Source organism: Cydia pomonella, chromosome 16, assembly GCF_033807575.1.
Source record: "Cydia pomonella isolate Wapato2018A chromosome 16, ilCydPomo1, whole genome shotgun sequence".
NCBI lineage: Eukaryota > Metazoa > Arthropoda > Insecta > Lepidoptera > Tortricidae > Cydia > Cydia pomonella.
This window is the reverse complement of record NC_084718.1, coordinates 3,502,551-3,527,244: the sequence shown is the minus strand read 5'-3', so window position 1 is coordinate 3,527,244 and position 24,694 is coordinate 3,502,551. Positions and strand designations below refer to the sequence as shown.

Sequence of the window (24,694 nt, the reverse complement as noted above, 5' to 3'; positions counted from 1 at the left end):
TTGTGAGGTAAGTATCTATGGGCCTTAGTTGCCAGAAAATAAATAAATAATAAATAAATAAATATTATAGGACATTATTACACAAATTGACTAAGTCCTACAGTAAGCTCAATAAGGCTTGTGTTGAGGGTACTTATATACTACGTCGGTGGCAAACAAGCATACGGCCTGCCTGATGGTAAGCAGTATCCGTAGCCTATGTACGCCTGCAACTCCAGAGGAGTTACATACGCGTTGCCGACCCTAACCCCCTCCCACCCTCGTTGAGCTCTGGCAACCTTACTCACCGGCAGGAACACAACACTATGAGTAGGGTCTAGTGTTATTTGGCTGCGATTTTCTGTAAGGTGGAGGTACTTCCCCAGTTGGGCTCTGCTCTAGATCTGGAATGACATCCGCTGTGCTGTGCCCTACCACACAGAGCGAGATGACATTCACAATGCCCATACCTGTCTTGTGGACGTAGTTTAAGGACATACCCGGGTCCAACTTACTTCCGGGACTTAGACAACGGTATATATAATATATAAATATTTATAAATACTTAAATACATAGAAAACACCCATGACTCAAGAACAAATACCCATGCTCATCATACGAATAAATGCCCTTACCAGGATTTGAACCCGGGACTATCGGCTTCATACGCAGGGTCACTACCCACTAGGCCAGAGAATTTAACTTAATTACAGAGCGACAGCCAAATATATCGAAATTCTTATTCCTATGGCAATAAAGTTGTATTGGCTGGTGTTAATACTCATAGCTTTTATACCTCACAACTTTTACTATAGGAATAACTTTAAAATAGTGAAAAAAATGGCTGTTTCGTACTTTTGGCTTGATATTTGTCTAGATATAGATGTTTCCTAGGGAGTGGTAATTTTTTTTTAGGTAAGATGATGTTCATTTGAACCTAAGATCATATTTCTCGAGTAGATAGTTATCGTAAAATGTGCCTATCTCCTCCAAAATCCGAAATGGTCGCGTACTGTGCGGTTACAGAGGAATTTCCTCCCACGGACGCTCCGGCTGTGGAATGGGGAGCTCCGAGGTTTTCCTGAGGGTCTACATATGGAGTTCTTCAAAAAAGGAGTGTACAGGTTTTCAAAAGGTCGGTAACGCGCATGTAACACCTCTGGAGTTGCAGGAGTCCATATGCTGCGGTGACTGCTTACCACTAGGTGGGCCGTATGCTTGTTTGCCACCATCGTGGTATAATGCAAATCCCGCTTCTGATGTCAGTGTACGTTTGAATTGGCCTGAAAGTCACAGGACTAAACATTAACAGGCAAGTGGATCAATTTCATGGCATATATTAATGACAGACATGATTATCCAATTGCTATTTTGGCAAGATTAATTAAGCTACAAGCAGAAGGTGCACGTGTCGGTGGGTATAAACAAGGAGTGTTGATTTTCACTTAGCAATTGCAAATGAGCTAAGGCCTAATAAGCCTAGCGCAGAATGTGAATAATTTGATAAGTCAGTGTGTCTATTTTTAATCTAGGACTATATGAGTATCAATCAAAATATCAATCTAATTAATAACATATTCCTCAGATCTAGTAGTGTTGTGGGTAAAAATATAATATGGACTATTTTTTAACCCTTATCGTAAAATGTACTCACTTTGCTCCCTCCTACAAGACCTCGCCTGGTTGCGACTGCGATGCGCCGGACCAAACAATTGCGCATAATATATAGTAGAGGAGTGTCCTCGGAGACGGTATGCTGGAAGAGTTGAAGAACTCTATGAGCTTACAGCTGGTGTCAGGGATTGGCTATTAAACTTAGATATAGATTTATGATATAAAAACTATAATGTAAAATGCCTGTAACGAGGATAAAGCCATACGATAATAATAATACTTTGCTACCCACTCAGTAATTGTGCTCCAATATTTTTTATATAATGTATGAGTATATAGGTACATTAATTTAGTTCGTGTCATCCACGATGACGCACAGATTTGTGAAATCTAACCTTTAATTACATGACATTCGAGTCTAGGCACGCGTCTTCGTGAATGACACGATATTTACTTTATCACAACCGCATTTAGGTAAAAAGGCACATTTTGCATACTAGTGACTTACAAATAAAATATATGAATAAATATTATTATGGGATATTTTTACGCAAACTGACTAAACCCACCCACAGTTCAAGAAGGCTTGGGTTGTGGGTACTCAGACAACTATACACCGTGTTTTTATTGAATTGCGTTAACTCCGGGGTTTCGGTAAGTACGTTTAAGGAAACTAAATGGCATAGTTAATTTAAAAAAAAAAAAATTTTTTTTTGTTGTTTTTTTACTATTTTTATTTTTATAAAAAGTAACTAAATGTTGCATATTGCGTTGTTGTAACACGGGCATTACATTTAATTTAAGCAAACAATTGAAAACTGTGATATATCAATGTCATTTCTAACATCGATCGTCCGAGATAGTACGTACATTTAGTAGCAAATGTATGAACTCGCACTCAACACTAATCAATAAGTAAACAGGCCCTAAGGCGAGTGTACACGCTCGTAAGGGCCTTATAATATAAAAAATTATGATTGATTATCTCCGAAATGGAGTTAGTTAGAATATCGGTATCTTTGAGAAAGTTACTTAATTTAAGCTCAGGAATGCACCCTCGAAATTAACGCAAATCAAAAAAAACACGGCGTATATATAATATACAAATACTTAAATACATAGAAAACACCCATGACTCGGAAACAAATATCTGCATAACACAAATAATTGCTCTTACCGGGATTCGAACCCAGGACCATCAGCTCCATAGGCAGGGTAATTACCCACTAGGCCAGACCAGTCGTCACACACTACAGTACAGGCAGGTCGTACATGCTAATTCTAATGTGCACTGACATCAGAACCGATATTATAATGATATTGGAATCATGCCTATCAGTTAGCTGTCATTCGCGCAGTAGGCATTACTATAAGTTTAAGTCTTTGAACGCCAAGAACCCGTAAAGGCGTCATTACTAGTCGTGCCCACAGCGCCATGGACAACTATAGGTGTCATGACGTACGCTGTCAAAGTAACTTTCACACTTTCAAGTAAGGTTTACATTAGCTCGCTTGCGCCCGGGAGCTTGGCGTTTGAGTGTCGTTTGTGTTTATGACTTGTGTGACATGATATAACTTTATTTAATCAAAATCAAGCATTAATAAAATAATGACAAATTCATATGCGCAACGCAGGGTTCGTCAGGAGGGTACAACCAGAAATCAGCAACAGGCGTCGTCATTGCACAGAAACAATAAAGCTATCTGACCTGATGACTTGTGTTTTTTGTGTTTGTTCAAAAGGTTAAGCAAAGAGGTTTAAATTCTTACCATAGTTTAAGTTAAAAACGATGTGAACTGGTTCCTTTAATGTGTTTCATTGGGATTCAATAAATTTATCTATCTACCTATGTATTTACATACACGTATCCTTCTCGATCAAGTAATGAAAGTACCTACTTAACCGCCGATGCATATGGCGGCTTCATTTTATATCTTAGCATTTTATCAAATATGAAGTATAAATAACACCAAATCAATATTTTCTAGTTTGTTTGCATTGAACTGTGGTCGTAATTATATAAATATGAAGCCACCCTCCCCACGTTACCCCTTTAACCCATGTTAACCTTTTCAACGCTTTCTCCCTCGCTTCAAAATGTGGCATACACGCCAATATGTCAACTATTGAGAAACGAAATTAAACCTTATCTGTCAACAGTAAAATTGATTTGACAGTGTCTGCCATGACCTCTTTAGTGGTCGTTGGCGTGGTAGGCACGACAGCACACGACCACTTTAGTGGCTCTTGGCGTTCAAAAGGTTAAGAAACACAAATGATTATTGAATGTATGTGAAGATGATTAATATTAAACCTCTCACATTATTTATTAAATCTTATAGTGTACCTATTCAATACCAAAAATGAGACACTGGAGGGATAAGTAAAAAAATTACTCCAGACATAAAAACTTTATTTGATTAATTAAAAAAAAAAATACAATAATATCTCGCAAAACAGAAACATCTAATTTGACAATTTCCAAAGGCCCATTAGTAGTACCTTATTTTCCTATGTCAAAAGTGAAAATGCTTCTAAAAATATATTTAATAATTCAAGTGGGATATACGATGGTGCAGTAAATACTCTTATGGTACAGAACATTTAGTAACTAGTCGTTCGCCACGAACAAGAGATATCTAACGATAGTCAAGGGACACGTCCATCCCTTTCCAGAAAAAATCCTTTAAATGGCTTAGTCATTTATCGAATAGCCCCAAAGATTTGCTTTCCCTTTGGATTGCTTACCCCTTCATTTTGCTTAGCTTTAGGAAGGGGTTTCCCTTTCAGATTTACACTACAATGAAAGGGCCTTCCTAATTCAAAAATGTAGGACACCTGTGCTCTCAACGCGCTAGATACCTAGTCCTTCACTTTAAACATAATTTTGCAATATTGATCCTATTTTTATGAATAGAAAGTTGAAAACAGTATAAGCGTTATAATTGATACCCCTTCCAGGGGTAAGCGCTAAGGAATGAGTATCAGACGTAAGTGTGCGGCCTTAATACTACGGCATCATCCGACTTCAATCTACGAGTCTCTTGTTGGTTTGACTGTTTTAGCAAAAACGATGACCTGCGCGATGCAGAAGTTGAGCACGGACAGCAGAAAGCGCGCGTTGAGCGGCAGCGCGCGCAGCACGCTGTAGCGCGCGCCGCGCCTCTCCAGCGCGTCTAGAAAGGCGAGCATGTGCTGACGCTGTACCGACGCTGCAACCACAACAACGAAAGTCACTTTAAAGGTGACGTTCAGATTGCAGCTGCATTACTGTTAAGCGTCGTTGCCGCCGTTGCATTCGTCAATTTCCTTGATAAAATGAGTGACAGAATGAACGTCATAATTTGAGGGTGAGGATTTAACAAGGATATTGATATATACAGTCGCGCAACAACGACGCTCCAACAGTAATGTAGCTACAGTTGACTTCCGAGTGTCACCTTAAGAGGAAAGGGGACAAAATCACGTGTCCGTTTCTCCATACAAAGTTAGTCCCCATTTTCTTTATCTCACTATAGAAGATACACTTAAGAAAGAGATCCTAGCGGCAACGTCTGTGCAATAGTGAGATTTCTAGTCGTTTTTTTAACGAAAAATATGACGAAAAATGTTCTTATAATATAGTAAATTGTAAATAGTTTAACATTGCTAAGTTAGTAGTTTTGAGTTAACTGTAGTATTTATATTGCTTTGTCCTAACAGGGCGTCACATAATACTAACCAAATAACAACTTTTTAAGTGGTTTGTGGCATGCAATAAATGATAATGAGCTTTGATCTTCGGATCAGCACCATGTCAGCATGCTTTTGCATTCTCATCGGAATTACGGTCGTACTCCTAATTTCAACTGAATAAGATACCAGATTAATTCAAATTTAAATCTTGTAAATATATTTTTATTATTTTTACATTCGTTGGACAGCTTAAATAATAAACAATAACACATTAACATATTAATAACATATAGACAAAATTGAAACTAAAAAAAGAATGACTTATATAATAAATTACAAATAAATAAAAACTAACTTAAAACTAACAAAACAAGTCCCCCAAGTCTATTCCCTGCGGAAGGGTGCCCATAATGCTACCGGGTGCATAATTTAAATTACAAGATTTGAAGCATACAAATATATACCTACACGATAAGTTTTCGTCAAATATTTCATTTTAGTACAAGCTTTTATCGCTGACTGTACTGTACTGTTTCAAATAAATATTGATCATTTTCCATTGTTAAAAATAATATACGTGCGACGTATTTGGGTTAGCGTTGTTCAATGACTAGGTATTCCGATAGTTAAGTACTTCACGAGATAAGTAGCCCTGTGACAGACGGACGGATGGACAAACAGACAAAGTCGCACCATAAAAACAGCATCTTCTTTATAAGATTTTAGGTGATCTGACGATGTGTTTTTATTTTTATTTTTTTATACCACGTCAGTGGCAAACAAGCTTACGGCCCGTCTGATGGTAAGCAGTCACGGTAACCTATGGACGCCTGCAACACGAGAGATATTAATTATGAAATTCTGTTGGGTAAAATGCGCGGCTCGGTAGTATCTGAGGACCTGGTACGCGTCCTCGACCACTGTACGGAAACGAATCCAACTGTGTGTAATAATGTCTTACTTGGGGTCTTGATGAGCTCTGTGGCAGTGAATACGGCCATATCTTCGCAGTGTACGGCAGCAGACTCCAGCAAGAAAATGTGTCCGAAAGAGAACACCAGGATTTTAGTAGACAATATACTGAGGAGTAACATTATACAAATGACTTCGCTTAACGGTCGTCCCTGAAATTAATATAATTAAATATATTAATAGATTCTCCCTTATTACTAACTTCATTGACAAATTAAAGATGGGATTAAGCTACACAATATATCAAGCTAAAGGAAATGAAAGAAAAGAACGACTAGACTAGTTTCTAAGTGCGTGCCATTTTTACGCAACCCTGGCTGCCTGTTTAAAAAAAAACACGACGAAAGTACAAACTTTTTTTTGTTGTTGAAAATAACATTATTTTGGATATGAGCCCAGGTGCCGTGGTGTACTTTAAAATTGTTATAGTATAGATTTTCTGAAAGGATTTTTACGCCGAAGACCCTAATCTGTTAAACGAAAGCAATTGTTTTTTTTTTTGCGAGCCGTCATTCTCCGTCGTTTTCTCTTGTTAAGTAGTTGTAAAAATGACCACTCATAGGTAGGTTAGGTTAGTTAGTTATCTTTTAATGGCCGAAGGCCCAACCGCACAGAAATAAGAGCCCCGCGGTAGCGGGGCTCCGTCGACATCGATAACGTAAAGGTAAATCGACGATAGGTAGATAAATAAAGGTCTAAATAATTGTAGTCATTTTGTGTTCTAGACCGTTTGCGATGTTGACTAAAAGGAGTATAGGCAAAAGATTACACTAGTTATTTTGCATTCTAGACAGTCCGAGACCAACCCGAATTAAATAGTGGCTAGTTTATCCTATTAATATCTCTATTCCTTAATCTTGGGTTTTGAGTTAGTTAAACAAAAAAAGCTCAGGGTTGTTCTGCACAGATTTAGCTTGTTCATATAAATAAATGCTAGCATTCAAGTCCTTGACCTTAGGATTTGAATTTTGTAAAAAGAGGTCTGCACGAATCTAATGACCCTAATACTCCACCCACAGTACGTATACAACTTTTTTGCGTCAAAAATACCTGATTAACAGCTGTAGAGTTTCCCCAAATAATGATTCCATAACGATTAACAGATGTGACATAACCGTGTAAGCTGTCAGCGCAGTTGATTCATTTGCTACCCTTCTCAAGACAAAGACAAATCGACTTAGCTTGCTACAAATTTTTGTTACTTGCTGTTTCTAATTTAAAAAAATCTATCGATTGTAATGCCCAGAAAATTCACCTGGTCACAATCATTTATGGTTTTTCCTTTACAGTCAATGGTTAATGAGGCTCGTGGCGTTTTAATTAGAAAACTGTACCCAATTAGTCTTATTTACATTCATAATTAGTTTATTATTAATTAACCAATTATCAATATCATGTGTTGTTGCGTGAGGGATATCATTTACATAAAGTATAAATAGTAGCGATCCTCGAACGCTACCTTGGGGTACTCCTCTCAAAGTAGTTTGAAATGACGGTCTATATTGGGTAAATCCATTTTACTATTAAGTCTGCTAATTTCAACACATGGGCTATGATTGGTTAAATATGATTTGATCCAGTTGAAGCATTCCTACGAATTCCATAATGTTTATGGTATTTTAATAAAATGCAATGGTCAACAAGGTCGAATGCCTTAGATATGTCCAAAAATACAGCTACCACAAACTTTTTTCTGACAATATTTCACGTAACGTTACTAACTAAAGAAACAGCATGTGTTGTCGATTTTCCCCTTATGAATCTGTTTTGTTCCTCAGCGAATATATTATGTTTCTCTATAAACTCTATAATCCTATTTCGCATTACTCTCTCAAATACTTTTGACAGAATAGGGACTAAAGTTATAGGGCGATAGTTATCTAGTCACGTAACGTTACTAACTAAAGAAACAGCATGTGTTGTCGATTTTCCCTTTATGAATCTGTTTTGTTCCTCAGCGAATATATTATGTTTCTCTATAAACTCTATAATCCTATTTCGCATTACTCTCTCAAATACTTTTGACAGAGTAGGGACTAAAGTTATAGGGCGATAGTTATCTAGTAGTAGCTTATCTGCTTTTTAAATAACATTATTGCTTTACCACGTGGCTAATGCGGGAACTTACCGCTTGCATATAAGAAACAATGTCTTTTGTTTAATAGATTAAGGTCTGAGGCCTAAAAATCGTCTGAGAAAATTCATAATATTATATATTGCAGGGCCAAATAAAGAAAGCGAAAAAGATTCTCGCATGGTGAAAAAACAACTATTAAGTATGCTTTTTTATGGTATACGTAGGAGGCTAATGCGCAAAGGAATCGCCTGATGGTAAGCGATTACAGTTGGTCATGGATACCCGCCACACCAGAGGTATTGTAAGTGCGTTACCGCAATTTAAGATGCGGGTACGCTCTTTACGGTTTAAAGGTCGTATCGGTCCGAAAATATGGCAAGCGACTTTTCACTCCACATTTTAGCTACGCGAGGAAGAAAGTTTCTGGAGAAACTCACAGTTCAGGACTGTCAATCACCCACTGCTATAATGATCTCATAAATTGAAATGGTGTTTACAAAAAATGTCGAATGGTTTTCACTGAAAACAACCACTAAATGACATTTTGGCGACATAACCCTGAGTTAAACGTTTATTTAATGTGACATTTACTACTTTACTTTTTGCGCAGAATTCTCGCAGCATCAAGATTCAATATCGCCATTCAACGGGACAATGCAACCAGCTTTCTGGATACACTGCCCGCCGGCGGTGAGTCAGAGATTGTTTTCGATTTGTAGATTTTTAGCCTACTTTTAGGGAGGAAAACAATGTTGCAGATTTAACCGTTGTATTGTTCTGTGACGAAGAATTTGTAGTCATCTGACGAAGCCTGCGTTGCGGATACAAAATTATGATTTGTAACTGAATAAATAATGTAATGTCAATACTAACCCACCATTCTACAATGTATATAGAAGTTAAAAGGTGATATATTAATTTGCAGCATCCAAATATCAGATCGAAAAGTAACTGAAACAGAAAAAAATTAGGCTAGTAAATTTTACAGAAAAACAAATAGTGCTTAATGTAACGGAAGTACCATTGCATTATGAAGAACTCCCAGCCTAAGTCTTCTTTCTCAAGCACTTACAGTGCGAGCAGCCTGTAGGCGAAGCATAGCCGTCGTGAACGCTGCTCGCACTGTCAGCGCTTGAGAAAGGAGACCTAGGCTTTCTAAAACATGTCGCGCGAGTGAGTAGAACACGTGAGTTTAAACCGTAAAATTAGTTTAATGTCATCGCAGTCCCTTGTTTTGGCTTATCCGGCCATCTTGTGGGGTTCATTCGGTTGACAATTTGACCCATTCTATATACATTTGGCAGACGTGTACAGCTTGTACCCGTGCTCTCGCCAAGCCTAACACCTGTGGGTGTATACCGCGATATCAGGTTTCGTTCTAAAAATAAAAACAAAGTAGTTTGAAGAGATTTTTCAAGTCCGAATTGGCGTTCTATGGTCTTCATTTATTTGTGACTGGTAGTCTTACGAGCTGGCAGTAAACACGAGGCAAAGTGATAGGTTACTTCACTTGATAACGACTTGACACGACACTTGCTTTAAAACCGTATTAGAAGTCAAGACGAAGCTAGAAGAGGAAGAGGAAAACCACGAGCACGCTATACAGAACAACTAAAAGGAAAAGAAAATGTTGTGTTTTACAGGGACCTAAAGAACTTGGCCGAGGACTGCGAAAACTGGCGTCTTTTCCACCGATAAGAGCTAGGCTCTTAAATTATTATGATGATATCAGTCTTACCAGTGGTTTGAGCGGAATGTTGGTATTATCTAGCATCTGAAGAATTTCATTATATATGTCACAGTAAGGTTGCGGCTGCCTACAACCCCCCCTTCGGAACCCGTATCTCTGCAGCCTCCTCTTTAGCACCAGCAAACGTGCGTTGAACAGCGCCAAAATCAACAGCTTCGTAGCGGATGCTAATATTACACAAGAATCAAGTATCGTCGGAGGTATTATTAGAAACATTACAGTAAATATATTTAATTGGTATATCGACGCATAAGTTAACCCGATAGTAATCATAATGTAAGGCACATATACGATAAAGGCTTTTTTTATTTGTTTTTCCAAATGATTGAATATTCTGCGCGAGTCCAGCGTGACATCTGTCATGGTATTCTGCGTGAAGAATGTGTAAATGTATTCGTCTCCTGTCACGAGTGAGACGAGAGTTCCGAGGGTGTATTCGGTATAATTAACAATCCAGGCTATAAGATTAAGGAGGGTGACGGATTGTATATTTTTTCCGTATAGCAAGAATGTTAACGGCAGGATAATACAGTATGCTTGAGCGAGGCGTTGCCAGCGCGGAGGCACGGTGCGATGGTTGTACAGCCCGCACATTAGTCGCACGCGCATGACCAACGTCAGATCGCACACGTTTTCCAATGGTTTCGACATAGCACTTAGTGGTGAATGAATGAATAGATGAAATTTATTCACAACGATGCGTGTGTCCCTTACGAGCGTTAGAAACATACTGTCGCAGATCTGTTACTTTTATTCGGTTTCAATTGTCCTCGTATGTACCTTGAGGTATTAATATCTCGATCAATATTGTTACTGCACCTGTAACATAGTTGATACGTGAATACGTAGTACTTATCAAAAAGTTTCTAGGTATGTCAAATTGATACCTAATTAGAGCTCCTAGCGTCAAGAAATTATTGAAGTTGATGAAAGGAAAAACCTATTAGCCCCCCAGGCGATAAGATGCTGGGAGCAGGCCGTTCTCCATTTTTAAAAACATGGCCATTACGACGAGACCTTGGATGCCTGGACAATTATTTTACTGCAGGTTAATTTTAATAATGTTTTGAGCGTATTTTTGTATCAGGCTACAAGTAAATATATTTATAACGAATTAACTTCGTATTCGTGTTGAATATTAAGTTATACCTAATTTATTAACAGATATTTCTAGGAAATCCTTTGGCCCCTGTGTTCTGTGTGTTCTGCAGGTAAAGGGATGAAGTCATTATAATGATATAGAAACTCTCTTACGACAATAATCCGGTGTACCGAAAAAAAAATCTGTAAACTTCGAATGAAAAAAACTGATGCGATTGAGAACAAACTAAGGTTTTTAGAATAACTACGATAAAAAGCGACTTTTAATTTAGATAATTTTTCGTTTATTTATTTATTATTTGTTCTGTAGGAGTGATAGGCAGCTTCTTCCTAGCGCATTCAGCGGCAGCTTTTTACGGACCGGTTTTTCATATTTGCCTGCATCAGCCCATCACCTGCTGGGATTGTTAATGTTTTTTGGCTGTTTACTTAATTAGTGATTTGAAGTGTTTCGAAATCAGGCATGTAGGATGTTGCAAATTTTCTTGCTATTTTAAAAATACAAATTTTCAGTGATCTCTTCTATTAGCCGGTTTAAAGTCGAACAGCGTAAAACTAGAATTATTTATATAAGAATTTATAATATAATAATAATAATTTTTATTGGGGTAAGAAAGCAGTAGTCTTGTAGCCATATTGCTTAGAAACAAAATTGCAGCGGCTTGAAATTTACAGTTTTTTTTTTCGGTACAGGCTTTAGTGCCTTTGTGAGCTATACACATCGCAATAAACTTAAAAAATAAACTTACTGATCACAGTGAACATTTTCAACATTTTCCAGAAAACGAAGCGACAGAAAAATAAGATCTAACTAACAAACCTGCTCCCAAAATTTCACGAGAATCTGTTGACAAATGCGACCTACAGGGGACGGATGTTTATAAATACAAAAGTATTTTTGCCCAACATAAAACCTGCGCTAACTCGGCCAAAAAATATTTTTATGCAATTTATCGAAAATTTATTTTGCTACTTTTATTTCTAACGTTTACTAAATAAATTCGCGATAAGCCCGGTAATAGTACATTACGATACAAGTGCGAAAAATAGGAAATTCGAAACGAGTGGCGATAAATTAAAACACGACCGAAGGGAGTGTTTTAAATCGACACGAGTTGCGAATTACCTATTCGCACATGTATCGTACAACGTTTTACAGTACATATGGCCCTTTAAATGTTCGACACAGTAACCTAATATGCTACTTCTCGCACTAGTGCTATAAAGTAGCCCCATATGTACTGTAAAAATATTTTTAAATACCTATGTGTTCACAATGTGAAAGTTTTAAATGTTGCAATCCTTTTTAAATCTATCAGTCCAATTCGAACGAGCACTGACATCAAACCGATATAAGAATGATATTCGAATCATATCAGTTAGTTGCCAGTATATGGGTTTGATGCGATTGCTCGAATTAGCCTCTAAGGCTCACATGACAACCCGTTAGCGGCTGCCGAGGTAACAGCGGATTAGTAAACCGCATCAAAAGGCCTCGCTTCAGAACCGACGGATCTCCTGGTGGCATTGACATGGCAGGATCTGTTAAGCCTTAAACCAACTAGGCCTTGTGTACCAACTATTATCAATTAGGTGGTTTTCTATGGATAAATCGTTCCATGAATAGTTTAAAATGTTAATTATTTAGAGCTGCAATCTGGCATGGATACATTAATCATGCATGGCGACATAACGGTAAAATAAAAACTTAAAAAAAAACTTTTTAGGGTACCTCCCAAACAATTTTTTTGTCCCAATAGTGTGGGGTATCGTTGGATAGGTCTTTTAAACCCAATAAGGGTCCCCTAAAACCATTTTTTGATAAACTAAATATTTTCGAAAATAATCGCACCAAAATTTTTAAAAAGCGTCCAAGTGCGAGTTGAACTCGCCCATGAAGGGTTCCGTACCATTTATGACGTATTAAAAAAAACACTTACTAGATCTCGTTCAAACCAATTTTCGGCCGAAGTTTGCATGGTATTTTTTTTAGTTTTATCATTCTGTTATTTTAGAAGTTACGGGGGGGGGGACACACATTTTACCACTTTGGAAGTGTCTCTCGCGCAAACTATTTAGTTTATAGTAGTAAACTATTAGTAGTTTAGAAAAAATAAAAATATTTTAGAAACCTCAATATCATTTTTGAAGACCTATCCATAGATACCCCACACGTATGGGTTTGATGAAAAAAAATGTATTGTTTTTTTTTCTATTTTTGTGTGAAAATCTTAATGCGGTTCACAGAATACATCTACTTACCAAGTTACTAAGTTTTTTGCCATTTAGCTACGGAACCCTAAAAAGAGGGGGGACCAGTCGCGATAACTAAATTATATAATTCAGATAACATTGTACATTCAGTACTGTCAGTGTACGTTCGAATTGGCCTGTATGAATATCTCTTACCCCATTACATTAGCAGGTATTTAAACAGTAGGCATATGAATCATTGGGCACGTAATTACATAAACAGCGTGTGTTTGCTTTTACTTAGCATGCGCAAATAAGCTTCATGCCTGATCTACGATAGCCTGGAGCTTGTAGATTACTGCACACAGACAACAGAACCCCTAGTGTAAATTTATTCGATAGAGTGACATGACGCACACGTTTGCGTTAACTCTAATTTTGTATGGGATTTAGAAGCAGCGTCCCAAGCGGGACGTTTTGGAAACTCAAAATCCCATACAAAATGAGACTTAACGCAAACGCGTACGTCACGTCACGCTATCGAATACATTTACACTAGCGGTACAGTATGAACCAATCAACGAACTAGAATAGGTAACTATAGAAAATTCAAAATTCAAAAATGTATTCTGCAGGTAGGCCTCAAGGGCTCTTTTACAAGTCAATACAACATAACATCATATAGTGTTATGAAAAATACATAACAACATTTATAAAACAACAGCCAATACCTACGACAATGACTCACGGCCAAATATCTGTGCTCTTCATACAAATAAATGCCCTTACCGGGATTCGAACTCAGGACCATCGGCTTCACACGCATGGTCACTACCCACTGCAGTGTTAGGCGTTATTAGGGGTAGTAATTGATACTCAGGAGCTCGGTTCAATACTAACTGCTTTATTCAAGATATACAAGGGTTTATATAGTAGTCAGATGACTACTCTACTTTAGTTTTTTTGCACGTAGATACGTGTACTGACATTTAGTTGACATTTAACAAATGCATAAATAATTATTATTTAAGTCCTTCAATTAGGTCGTAACCTTTGCATACGTTGAAACTTTACGTCATGCCTACAGTACACCATTAGGCCAGACCGGCCGGCCAGACATATATTGCACTAGCTTGCGATTTTCCTATCTAATTAGAATAATACCCTAACCTTGTGGTGTCCCATCGATAAGACGGAAAGCGTGAAAGTTTCCATCGCAATCAACAGGGGGAATGTGACAGGCTCAAGCCACATCCACTTGTTGATTCGACTTGAAGAAAATTTGAGCAGGAATGAGAATAAATGGACTCATTTTGTACTAAAATGTTTGTGCACTTTTTATTTTTACAGCGTTGTTCCTTGTCTTTTAAGTATTTTCGTGTCTTTCATGTGCAATGAATAATTATTTGAATACGTATTAAAAATAATCATGCTCTGATGATTTTTTATACATGCATTATGGGACCATAATGCATGAAGGTGACCTTTTTATTTATAAGTTTATTTTAAGTTCTATTATATTTTAGTTTTAATTTTAATGATTAGTTTATTTATTTTGTTCGTTTTTTAAGTGATGTACTAAAAATAAATAAGTGTTCATTTCTTTGAAAAAATAAATACAAAAAAGTACGGAACCGTCGGTGAGCGAGGACCTGTTATGGTATTTCAAGCTTTATTTACTGCGACAAAGTGTTTGTTTCTTGCTGTTAAATTGGAAATACTAATCCAGATGCACACGCATGTATGTAAACACTGTTCGGTTAAGACACAATAAAAACAAAATATGTATATACAATGTGCAAAAGCGAACTTATCCCTAAAAGGGTTCTCTTATCAACTCTTGTGGGTTCTTCTCTTAATAAAACCATGTCAATCTGTCTTCCTATCGACCGTCGTATAAATCAGTCTAAGCGATATTAAGGGAGCGCCTAAAGTATTGCTTGATAAGAAGGCCACAAAAAACTGCGAGGGATATCGATATATAGGAAAAATACATCTAAAGGAAAACAACATTATTAGGCTTATGCTTTGCCGTGTAGATAAGGTTTAAGGGAGTCAATACTCCATCATTGCTAACTTATACTTTAATTTCTGGAGCTGATAATTCCATTTTCAAAATCATTTGTTATTGAGACAGCGCTAATTGGCTTAGGGCTTCTTAATTAAAACAAGTAATATTACTTTGCTAATCCGCGAGAAAATAACGTGTTAGTCAATCAGTGCTAACCCGTTATACTTACTTGCGTATTTTTACATGCAATTAATGTTCCCACCCTCCCACCGCAAAAATAAATACGCAAATAAATATAACAACCCACCACCAAAAGTACAAAACTCGACACGTGTTTCGCCTCTCTACGAGGCATCCTCAGGAGATGCTAGAGATGTTGACGGTATGACACCCGACAACTGATTTTAGGGCTTCTTGCAACATCCTACTAACCCGGAGTTACCCGGGTAAACCTGGAGTTACCATGGTTACCTGTACAATTTGACACTGGGTTAAAAGTTTACCCGTTTAACCCCGGGTTAGTGGGATGGTGCAAGTGGTCCTTAGTGGGGCAGAATATTGCGATATAAATTCCGTTAATTTATCTTCGGAATAGATAACTCAAATAAACCAAATAAGATAGCAGCAAAAACACCATCGATATCTACGGTCTATCTGTGAACCTGCTTAAGAGCCCTTAATCCTTGGAGCGTTCTCCGATTTCACGAAATAACGCTCGATAGATGGCGTTGGCGCTCGGTACGCGAGCGCCGGCAACGCGACGCGCGTTTCAATGCAGACTAGAATAATCTTGATAGTTTTCAATATAATTTCAAGCAACATTAATTTTAGTGTCATATGATATCATATGGGCACTCTTTATTTTATTGTATATGCACAGTAGTTTTTTTTTAATGTACACTACTACTAAGTGTACAGACTACAGAGTGTACTATAACCCTTGCTCTTTATTCTGTCTCTTTCACACCAATGGAAAATGAAGAAGTTACTAAATGACTGCAGGTATAAATAAAGTATATTAGTGCGATAGAGAGACAGATAGTGTGTCGTATCGTAAACGATTGGCATGTTGGCCACACACTTGCTTAGTGCCTAGCCAAAATACCAATCGTTTGCGTATATTAGTGCGATAGAGAGAGAGTAGTGTTTCGTTGTCGTATCGTAAACGATTGGCATGTTGGCTACGCACCCATGATAATTAGCCAAGAAGCCAATCGATTGCGCATATTAGTGCGATAGAGAGACAGATAGTGTTTCCTTGTCGTATCGTAAACGTTTGGCATGTTGGCTACGCACCCATGCTGCCCAGCCAAGATGCCAATCGTTTGTGCATATTAGTACGAGAGAGAGACAGATAGTGTTTCGTTGTCGTATCGATTGGCATGGTGGCTACGCACCCATGCTGCGTAGTCAAGATGCCAATCGTTTGCGCACATTAGTGCTATAGAGTTTCAGTGTTATTTGAAATCACGTTAGGGTTTGTATTATTATTTTTGACCCGAATGAAGTCCATCCAGGTTCTTATGATGGAGTCAGGAGTTGGTCACCAGAACTCCTAATCTACTCATTATAATTCCATCGTGCTTGGGCTCAAAAGATTTGCCCTGACGAACACCATGGATCTAGATGAGGTCCAGGGTCTCATGACGAGACGGAGGACCCTGGACTTTATCTAGATTGATGATGCTCGTCAGGGCAAATCTATTGAGCCCGAACACGATGAGGTTATGATGAGTAGATTAGGAGTTCTGGTGACCAACTCCTGACTCCATCGTGAGACCCTGGGCCTCATCTAGATCGATGGTGTTCATCAGGGCAAATCTATTGAGCCCAAACACGATGGAGTTATGATGAGTAGATTAGGAGTTCTGGTAACCAGCTCCTGACTCCATCATGAGACCCTGGACCTCATCTAGATTGATGGTGCTCGTCAGGGCAACTCTATTGAACCCAAACACGATGGAGTTATGATGAGTAGATTAGGAGTTCTGGTAACCAGCTCCTGACTCCATCATGAGACCCTGGACCTCATCTAGATTGAAGGTGCTCGTCAGGGCAACTCTATTGAGCCCAAACACGATGGAGTTATGATGAGTAGAGTAGGAGTTCTGGTGACCAACTCCTGACTCCATCATGAGACCCTGGACCTCATCTAGATCGATGGTGCTCATCAGGGCAAATCTTTTGAGCCCAAACACGTTGGAATTATAATGAGTAGATTAGGAGTTCTAGTGACCAACTCCTGACTCCATCATGAGACCCTGGACTTTATCTAGATTGATGATGCTCGTCAGGGCAAATCTATTGAGCCCGAACACGATGAGGTTATGATGAGTAGTTTAGGAGTTCTGGTGACCAACTCCTGACTCCATCATGAGACCCTGGGCCTCATCTAGATCGATGGTGTTCATCAGGGCAAATCTATTGAGCCCAAACACGATGGAGTTATGATGAGTAGATTAGGAGTTCTGGTGACCAGCTCCTGACTCCATCATGAGACCCTGGACCTCATCTAGATTGATGGTGCTCGTCAGGGCAACTCTATTGAACCCAAACACGATGGAGTTATGATGAGTAGATTAGGAGTTCTGGTGACCAGCTCCTGACTCCATCATGAGACCCTGGACCTCATCTAGATTGAAGGTGCTCATCAGGGCAACTCTGTTGAGCCCAAACACGATGGAATTATAATGAGTAGATTAGGAGTTCTAGTGACCAACTCCTGACTCCATCATGAGACCCTGGATCTCATCTAGATCGATGGTGTTCGTCAGGGCAAATCTTTTGAGCCCAAACACGATGGGATTATAATTAGTAGATTAGGAGTTCTGGTGACCAACTCCTGACTCCATCATGAGAACTTGGACTTCATCCGGGTCAAAAATAATAATGCAAACCCTAACGTAATTTCAAGTGAAAATGCGTTTTTCAGAAAATCGCAGCCAAATAACACTAGACCTTACTCATAGTGTTGTGTTCCTGCCGGTGAGTAAGGTTGCCAGAGCTCAACGAGGGGCGGGAGGGGGTTAGGGTCGGCAACGCGCATGTAACTCCTCCTATGCGGGCCGTATGCTTGTTTGCCACCGACTTAGTATTAAAAAAAAAGTAACACTGAAAATCCATCAATAAGCGAGTCTGTTAGGCATACTGTAAAAAATGAACTTTTATTAAGATTTTCTAATCGCAGTATATAGCACTTCTCGGAACTCCGTAGCTGATTACGATCGCAACGAATGCCTGACAATCGAGCACAGGTCCGTCCTCTAAGCGCGCTCCGCGCGGACTGCGAGCGGGGCGTCGCTGCTGCGTGATTTATACGTGTTTTAAAAAAATATAAATTTACGGCAATGTAGGTCCCATAGTTACGATTTTTTTTTTATAGGTTAACATAAAGTTACAGTTTGCTATAATATTATTTTTAAAGCAAAATATGCGTACAATTTGCGGAAATAAAATATAATAAAACCCTGTTTTCGCCAAAAAAATTAAGAAAACTCGGAAGGTATTTTATCAGTTTTTTCTAATGAATCTTCGATTGTTAATCATTCCAGCCCCTCGTACGAGATATGTTGAATCAAATTGTAGTCATTCATGTACCAAATGATTCTTGTTTATAGCAAAATTGAGAACCGAAACGCCACATCTCACTGCAAAATTTAGAAAAGACTCCCAAAAAACCTCATTAAAAAAGAGGTTTAAAAGAGAAAATGAAAATTTGAACTGTTGGAGCCCCTAGTTTAGGAAACGATTATTTAAGTACGTTATCAGTTTTTGAATAAATACTAATAGTTACGTCGTAATCTTGAATGAAAAAGGAAGCATTTTACAAAATACGCTCGTCTGTAGGAATAAGGACTCTTAAACAAGCTAGCCCAGCAATTTGTTTCGTGCTCTCGCAGCTGTTTAACAACTGTATATCGTTAGTTTCGTACCCTACGTACTTAAGAAAGGTTAAATTCTGTCCTACGAGTATATAAGGGAAGGGTAATAAAAAAGACGTGAAAACGTATCGACCTATTGCACTAGTACTAGGTGTGAGTTAGTGCTTCGAGGTAGGGTTGAACGTTGTCCTTCTGGTTTCTTAGGAACGTTCCATCTGACAGCTAACACGCGGGTCGCCAGGGCCGGTCGGCCACCGATCTCGTGCGGGATGTGGTGATAGGTGATCAAGTATGCACTGCACGCACGCGAGGCAGGCCCCACGTAGCCATCATCTGCTACGACCTCTCCCGCGCCTTCGACTCCGCTGACCACGCGCTCGTAGCAGCGCGTAATCGACATGGCTGCGCCTGTTTCGCACTGCGTCGACTGACGCGCACTTTGTTGCGAGAATGCCACTTCGCGATGGTCCACTCCGAGTTGACGTATGGCCTGGAACTTTGCGCCCACGCCACGGACTGGTGTCGGTTTTCTCAGTGCAAAAGCGAACACTCCACGGTATGACAGGTAAACCGCTCGGGAGTTATTTCTAAAGTTCTAAATTCAATCCCTACCCTCTATACTAATACAGCAGGTAGTACACACCAATCGAGACCGGTCCAAACGCAGGGGTACGAACTTAAGATAGTGGATATCTTGCGTAGTAACAAGCATGGAGACCGGCTGGTGGCAGAGCGATACATTATTGGCAAAGTCGGCGGCTGTCTATTGCTTCGGATACGTAATCTACAATCGATTACCCGATTGTTTTAGAAATCCAACTTCCACTGAAGGATCCAAATCTAAAATAAAAAGTGGCTTCTTGGGAAGATGTTTTATGATTTGAGAAGTTTCAGGATAGACTTCAGAATAAAACACAGGAGTAGCAGTATAGCGTGTACTGGTCGGTTACAAACTGACTTGCATAACTCGTTTTAAAACTACCCTTTATTATAAACACTACATCCCTCCACCAATAGTTATAAGACAATCCATATAACTAATAACAAACTATAAGTAAAACACATCGTTATGTACGAGTATTAATAATCGGGTTTTGGATTTCTTGTGCTTCTTAATGGAAATCGTCGTACATAAACATCTGATTCCAACGGCTCGTCGTCATTATTTACTCCGCGGGGTGTAATAGAAGAAGGTGGTACGTCAGGGACAGCCGTGGTACCCTGAAGTTGCGGCGATGACGTTGGCGAGACGACACTTGGAAACGAGCCATCAGACATGTCGGCGTTGTCGACCTTCTCCCCCGCAGCCGCAGGCAGCGGCGCCGGCGGCGGTGCTGCCGTTTCTGAAGGCAACTCCTCTCTCGGCTCACTGGGTCTTAGGACGGGCACATCGCCGTCGTAGCCGTCGTCTTCCAAAGCCTTACTGCCTTTGAACATAAGCAGCTGGTCAACATGCTTTCTAGGAGTTACTTGAAGACTTTTAATGTATACATTGTACATTGACGAGCCGATGGTACTTAAAATTGTTCCTTGTAACCACGTATGTTTTGTGCCATTTTTAAAATATGATTTTACGAGAACACTGTCTCCGACTTTAAATTTAATTTGCCTCTTTCCATCGTAATATTTACGCTGTGAGATCTGTTTTTGGAGCACATTTTTATCAGCCGAGGATACTGACGGACTGACGTCGGGTGCGTCGTCGGATATCGGCACGAGCGAATCGAAACGACAGCGCAGCGGCCGCCCTAGCATCAGCTCGGCGGGCGAGTGTCCGGTCGTACCGTGGACAGAGTTTCGGTACTCAAAAAGAAATAATTTATTTTATTATAAAAATCGACTTTCGACAGATTTTGTGCTAATATTGTTTTTAAACCCTTCTTTATAAACTTAACGCTATTCTCTGCGATACCATTCGACGCGGGATGGTAAGGCGCAATTGTTACGTGCTTTATGCCATTACTTTTGCAAAAGTCCTCAAATGCCGCCGAAGTAAAATTCGTAGCATTATCCGTTACTAACGTTCTAACTAAACCGAATCTAGCGAACATATCGCATAGTTTCGCTATAACGCTCGCCGAGTCGATACTCGACATAAAATAAACCTCCACCCATTTGGAGTGCGCATCCACTGCTACGAGCACGCGGTGGCCTGCCAGCTCATGAATAAATGACCTATAATAATGCAGCTCATGATTATAAAATAAAAATAATTGAGAGGTATATTGATAATCGCATGGATGTAATCGCACATGGATTAATATAATAGTTGCACAATGTATACTAGATAAATATTATGTAAGAAATGACATGTAACAATTGTTATCAATAATCATTTTCATTCATTAAAGAAACATAGGCCGTATCTTCATTTATACATACAATGTTCGCAACAAAAGCAAATTCGCAAAGTTACAGAAGGGTAGTGAATTAACTGTTTCTATTTGTTCCGCAAACAACTATCGTTGGACGTGTACATCTTTGACGAATTCAACAACCAACCGGTTCAGATAACTCACTATTTTATATGTATAATGATATGTATAATGGCAAATTTTGTGTTTTTTTTTGTTTATTAGCAATAAATTAAATTATGTGACATTTTTACTTTGTCTTGCGCGTCGCCAAATTTGTTAAATTTGTTCAAAGTTATTTATTGTATATAAATACTCTCTTACTATTACTACTTATTTGACAAATAATTTAAATTTACAATACAAAACAATAATTTTTATTGCAAATTCACACGGCCCGATTCGAAGAATGAGATACGATAACGATAAGTTCTGGTTTAGATAAGTTCTCATTTAGATATAGTTTATATGTCGTATAATTGAAAGAAGCAGCTCGATTCCGGCAACTAATGTCACTTTGACGTTAGATATATCGTAGATAGATCTTATTGGGTTTAATTTTTTTATACTGCGTCTGTAGCAAATAAGCATACAGCCCGCCTGATGATTAGCAGTCTCCGTAACCTGTAACTCCAGAGTTTGCATGCGCGTTCCCGACCCTACTCACCGGCAGGAACACAAAACCATGAGTGAGAGTCTAGTATTATTTGGCTGCGGTTTTCTCTGTCGGGCTCTGCTCTAGATCTAGAATGACATCCGTTGTGCTGTGCCCTACCACACAAAGCGAGATGACATTCACAGTGCCCATACCTCTCTTTTGGACGTAGTTTAAGGACATACCCGGGTCCAAAATTTACACTTTATACTGTTGTAATTGTTGTTCCATTCCTGTTTGTTACCGTAATATTCCTATTTTGCTCCCCACTGCATAATTATGCTCAAACAGTTTTCATAATATATAAAAACTATATCACAACCGTATTTATGGCTTATTTAATCTTATATCGCAACATTGTGATAATCTTCGGCATATATGAATATATACTTATAATGATTATTGGAGAAAATCTGGAGAAAATTATGCACAGTTGAAAGTAGTTATTTATATTTATAAGTTAAATGTGATTTGGCTGTTCTTAGAAACTGCAGTAGGCATTTAGGCGTAGGCCTCCGAGACGGACAAAAAGGTCTCCCTTACTTTGGTACATTAATTAAGTGCCTACGCAAAGTCACAATAGGTATGTGCACAAGTTGGATAGTTCTTTGTGTTTTAACCCCCAAGTTAAATGAAAACACGTGCGAGTTATATTGATATTTTTGTTTTACCATCAACAAATCTACTTTAAATATGTAATGATACTCTTTAAAGTTTTAATATATATTTTGTTCTTATTCGGCGGCTATAAAAATAAACACTATTTCAATGACCTTTGTATTAGGATTATCGAGATTTTTTAAACATAGGCAAACGAGCAACGAGCAGAAGAATAAATAAAAAACTGTTTATTATAGATCACTGATCCATAACATTAGTATAAACTTAAAACTATGTTAATTAGCTACTAATTGAAAAATAAAAATAAGAACTTATAACTAAAAACTAAGATGTGTTTAGAGGAAGGGCGCAGGTTGCCATGCTCTATTTAGCCCTCCCAATTGCCACCTCCACCCAAAACTTTATGAACGGGTATTTGAGGCGCTCGACCAATACCTTGAGAAGACTGTTGCTGCTATCGCGCACCCGTCTCAGCATGGAGGCGATTCATTTCCGCCTAATGGCAAAAAAAAAAACATCTACTCGCGCCTCAGCGAACATGCCGGACGCGATGCAGTGCTTCGGCAGCCGCAATAGCATCCTCAAGATGCTCTTATATTTAACGCATTGCGTAAAATACACCCACAGGCTGCACGTGTAGAAAGTCTGACAGTAGGCTCTAAAGAGCGTCAATTTAACTGACTTATTCCACCGTGCCAACCTAAATAGTCTGATGGTAAGCAATTGCCGTCACTCATGGACGGCTGTAACACTTGGGGCCAGTCTTTAAGATGAGAATACGTTCTGCAAACTTAAGCAAACTGTCCAGAAACAGGACTCGACTCAGGGAACGAGACAAAGATTTTCACGTCTCAAGATATGCGTAGGAATTTAACGATCTGCCCGATCGTACGATCGGCAGCCGATATACATATGGTTTTATTGCCAGCTTTACGCTCGCAAAATTATCCTTACGACAGATTTTGAAAAGAGAGTTTGGAAATAAAACATTTAAAAAGTAAACAACTGGCGAAAAACTAACTTAATTTATAATCAGCAAAGAGTTCAAATTTAAATAAAAAGTATGTTTAAAAATAGAATCAGAATAACACAATGGAAATGGAGAAGCAAAGACTGGCAAAAGTTGGCAGAGGTTAAGGTAAGTATACTTTTTTTCTTTTGTTCGATTGAGAGCTAAGTTTGGCAAGTCTTGCTTATTGTGCCTTTAAAAACACAGTTTTAGAGATACGATATTTTAGTTGTGACATTTAACGAATTTATTAAACTTACTTTAATTTATTGAACAGCTTGATTCCTTGGCGCTGCGTAGAGATGTCGCGATAGTTAAAGAATGTGGGATTTAGTTATTTTTTTATAGTTTTATTTCACCTCGGTTTATCATTCCACCAATTTCATTCCGGTGATTTCGGTGTAGTAAAATGGCTTTAATACCCACCCAGAATGAAAATAACACCGGAATGATATCAAAAGTAGGTGGAGTGTTATATCATTCCTTTGCATACTTATCATTCACGTGCGAGTCATTTTTTCATTCCGGTGGAAAAATGTCATTCAGGTGGAGTGTTATATCATTCCTGTGTATACTTATCATTCACGTGTTAGTCAATTTGTTTAATCTCCGATAATTCTCAAAAGGCTTAAGATATCAAGTGCTCTGTAAGAGGCTTATCAAAGAACAGTCTGAAGTGTCGATTGACATTAAAAGAAACATCGAAGAAACGTGAATAAAGAATTACACCGGAATGACACAAAAAACTAGTACTGTTGAAATTGACCCGTATAGGTAACGGGGAGTGCTCCGAGGAATTG

General features: G+C 38.6%; 1 protein-coding gene across 1 annotated transcript; it reads right to left on the bottom strand.

Annotated features, from left to right (window-relative positions):
• Positions 1 to 2,981: 2,981 nt before the first annotated feature.
• Positions 2,982 to 11,706, bottom strand: LOC133526705 (uncharacterized). Its single transcript, XM_061863420.1, has 4 exons — positions 10,058 to 11,706; positions 9,193 to 9,270; positions 6,232 to 6,394; positions 2,982 to 4,807 (listed from the first exon to the last, which is right to left on the bottom strand). The coding sequence occupies exons 1-4, from the start codon at positions 10,796 to 10,798 to the stop codon at positions 4,629 to 4,631; spliced, it is 1,161 nt and encodes a 386-aa protein (XP_061719404.1). The 5' UTR covers positions 10,799 to 11,706; the 3' UTR covers positions 2,982 to 4,628.
• Between the last annotated feature and the right edge of the window lie 12,988 nt (positions 11,707 to 24,694).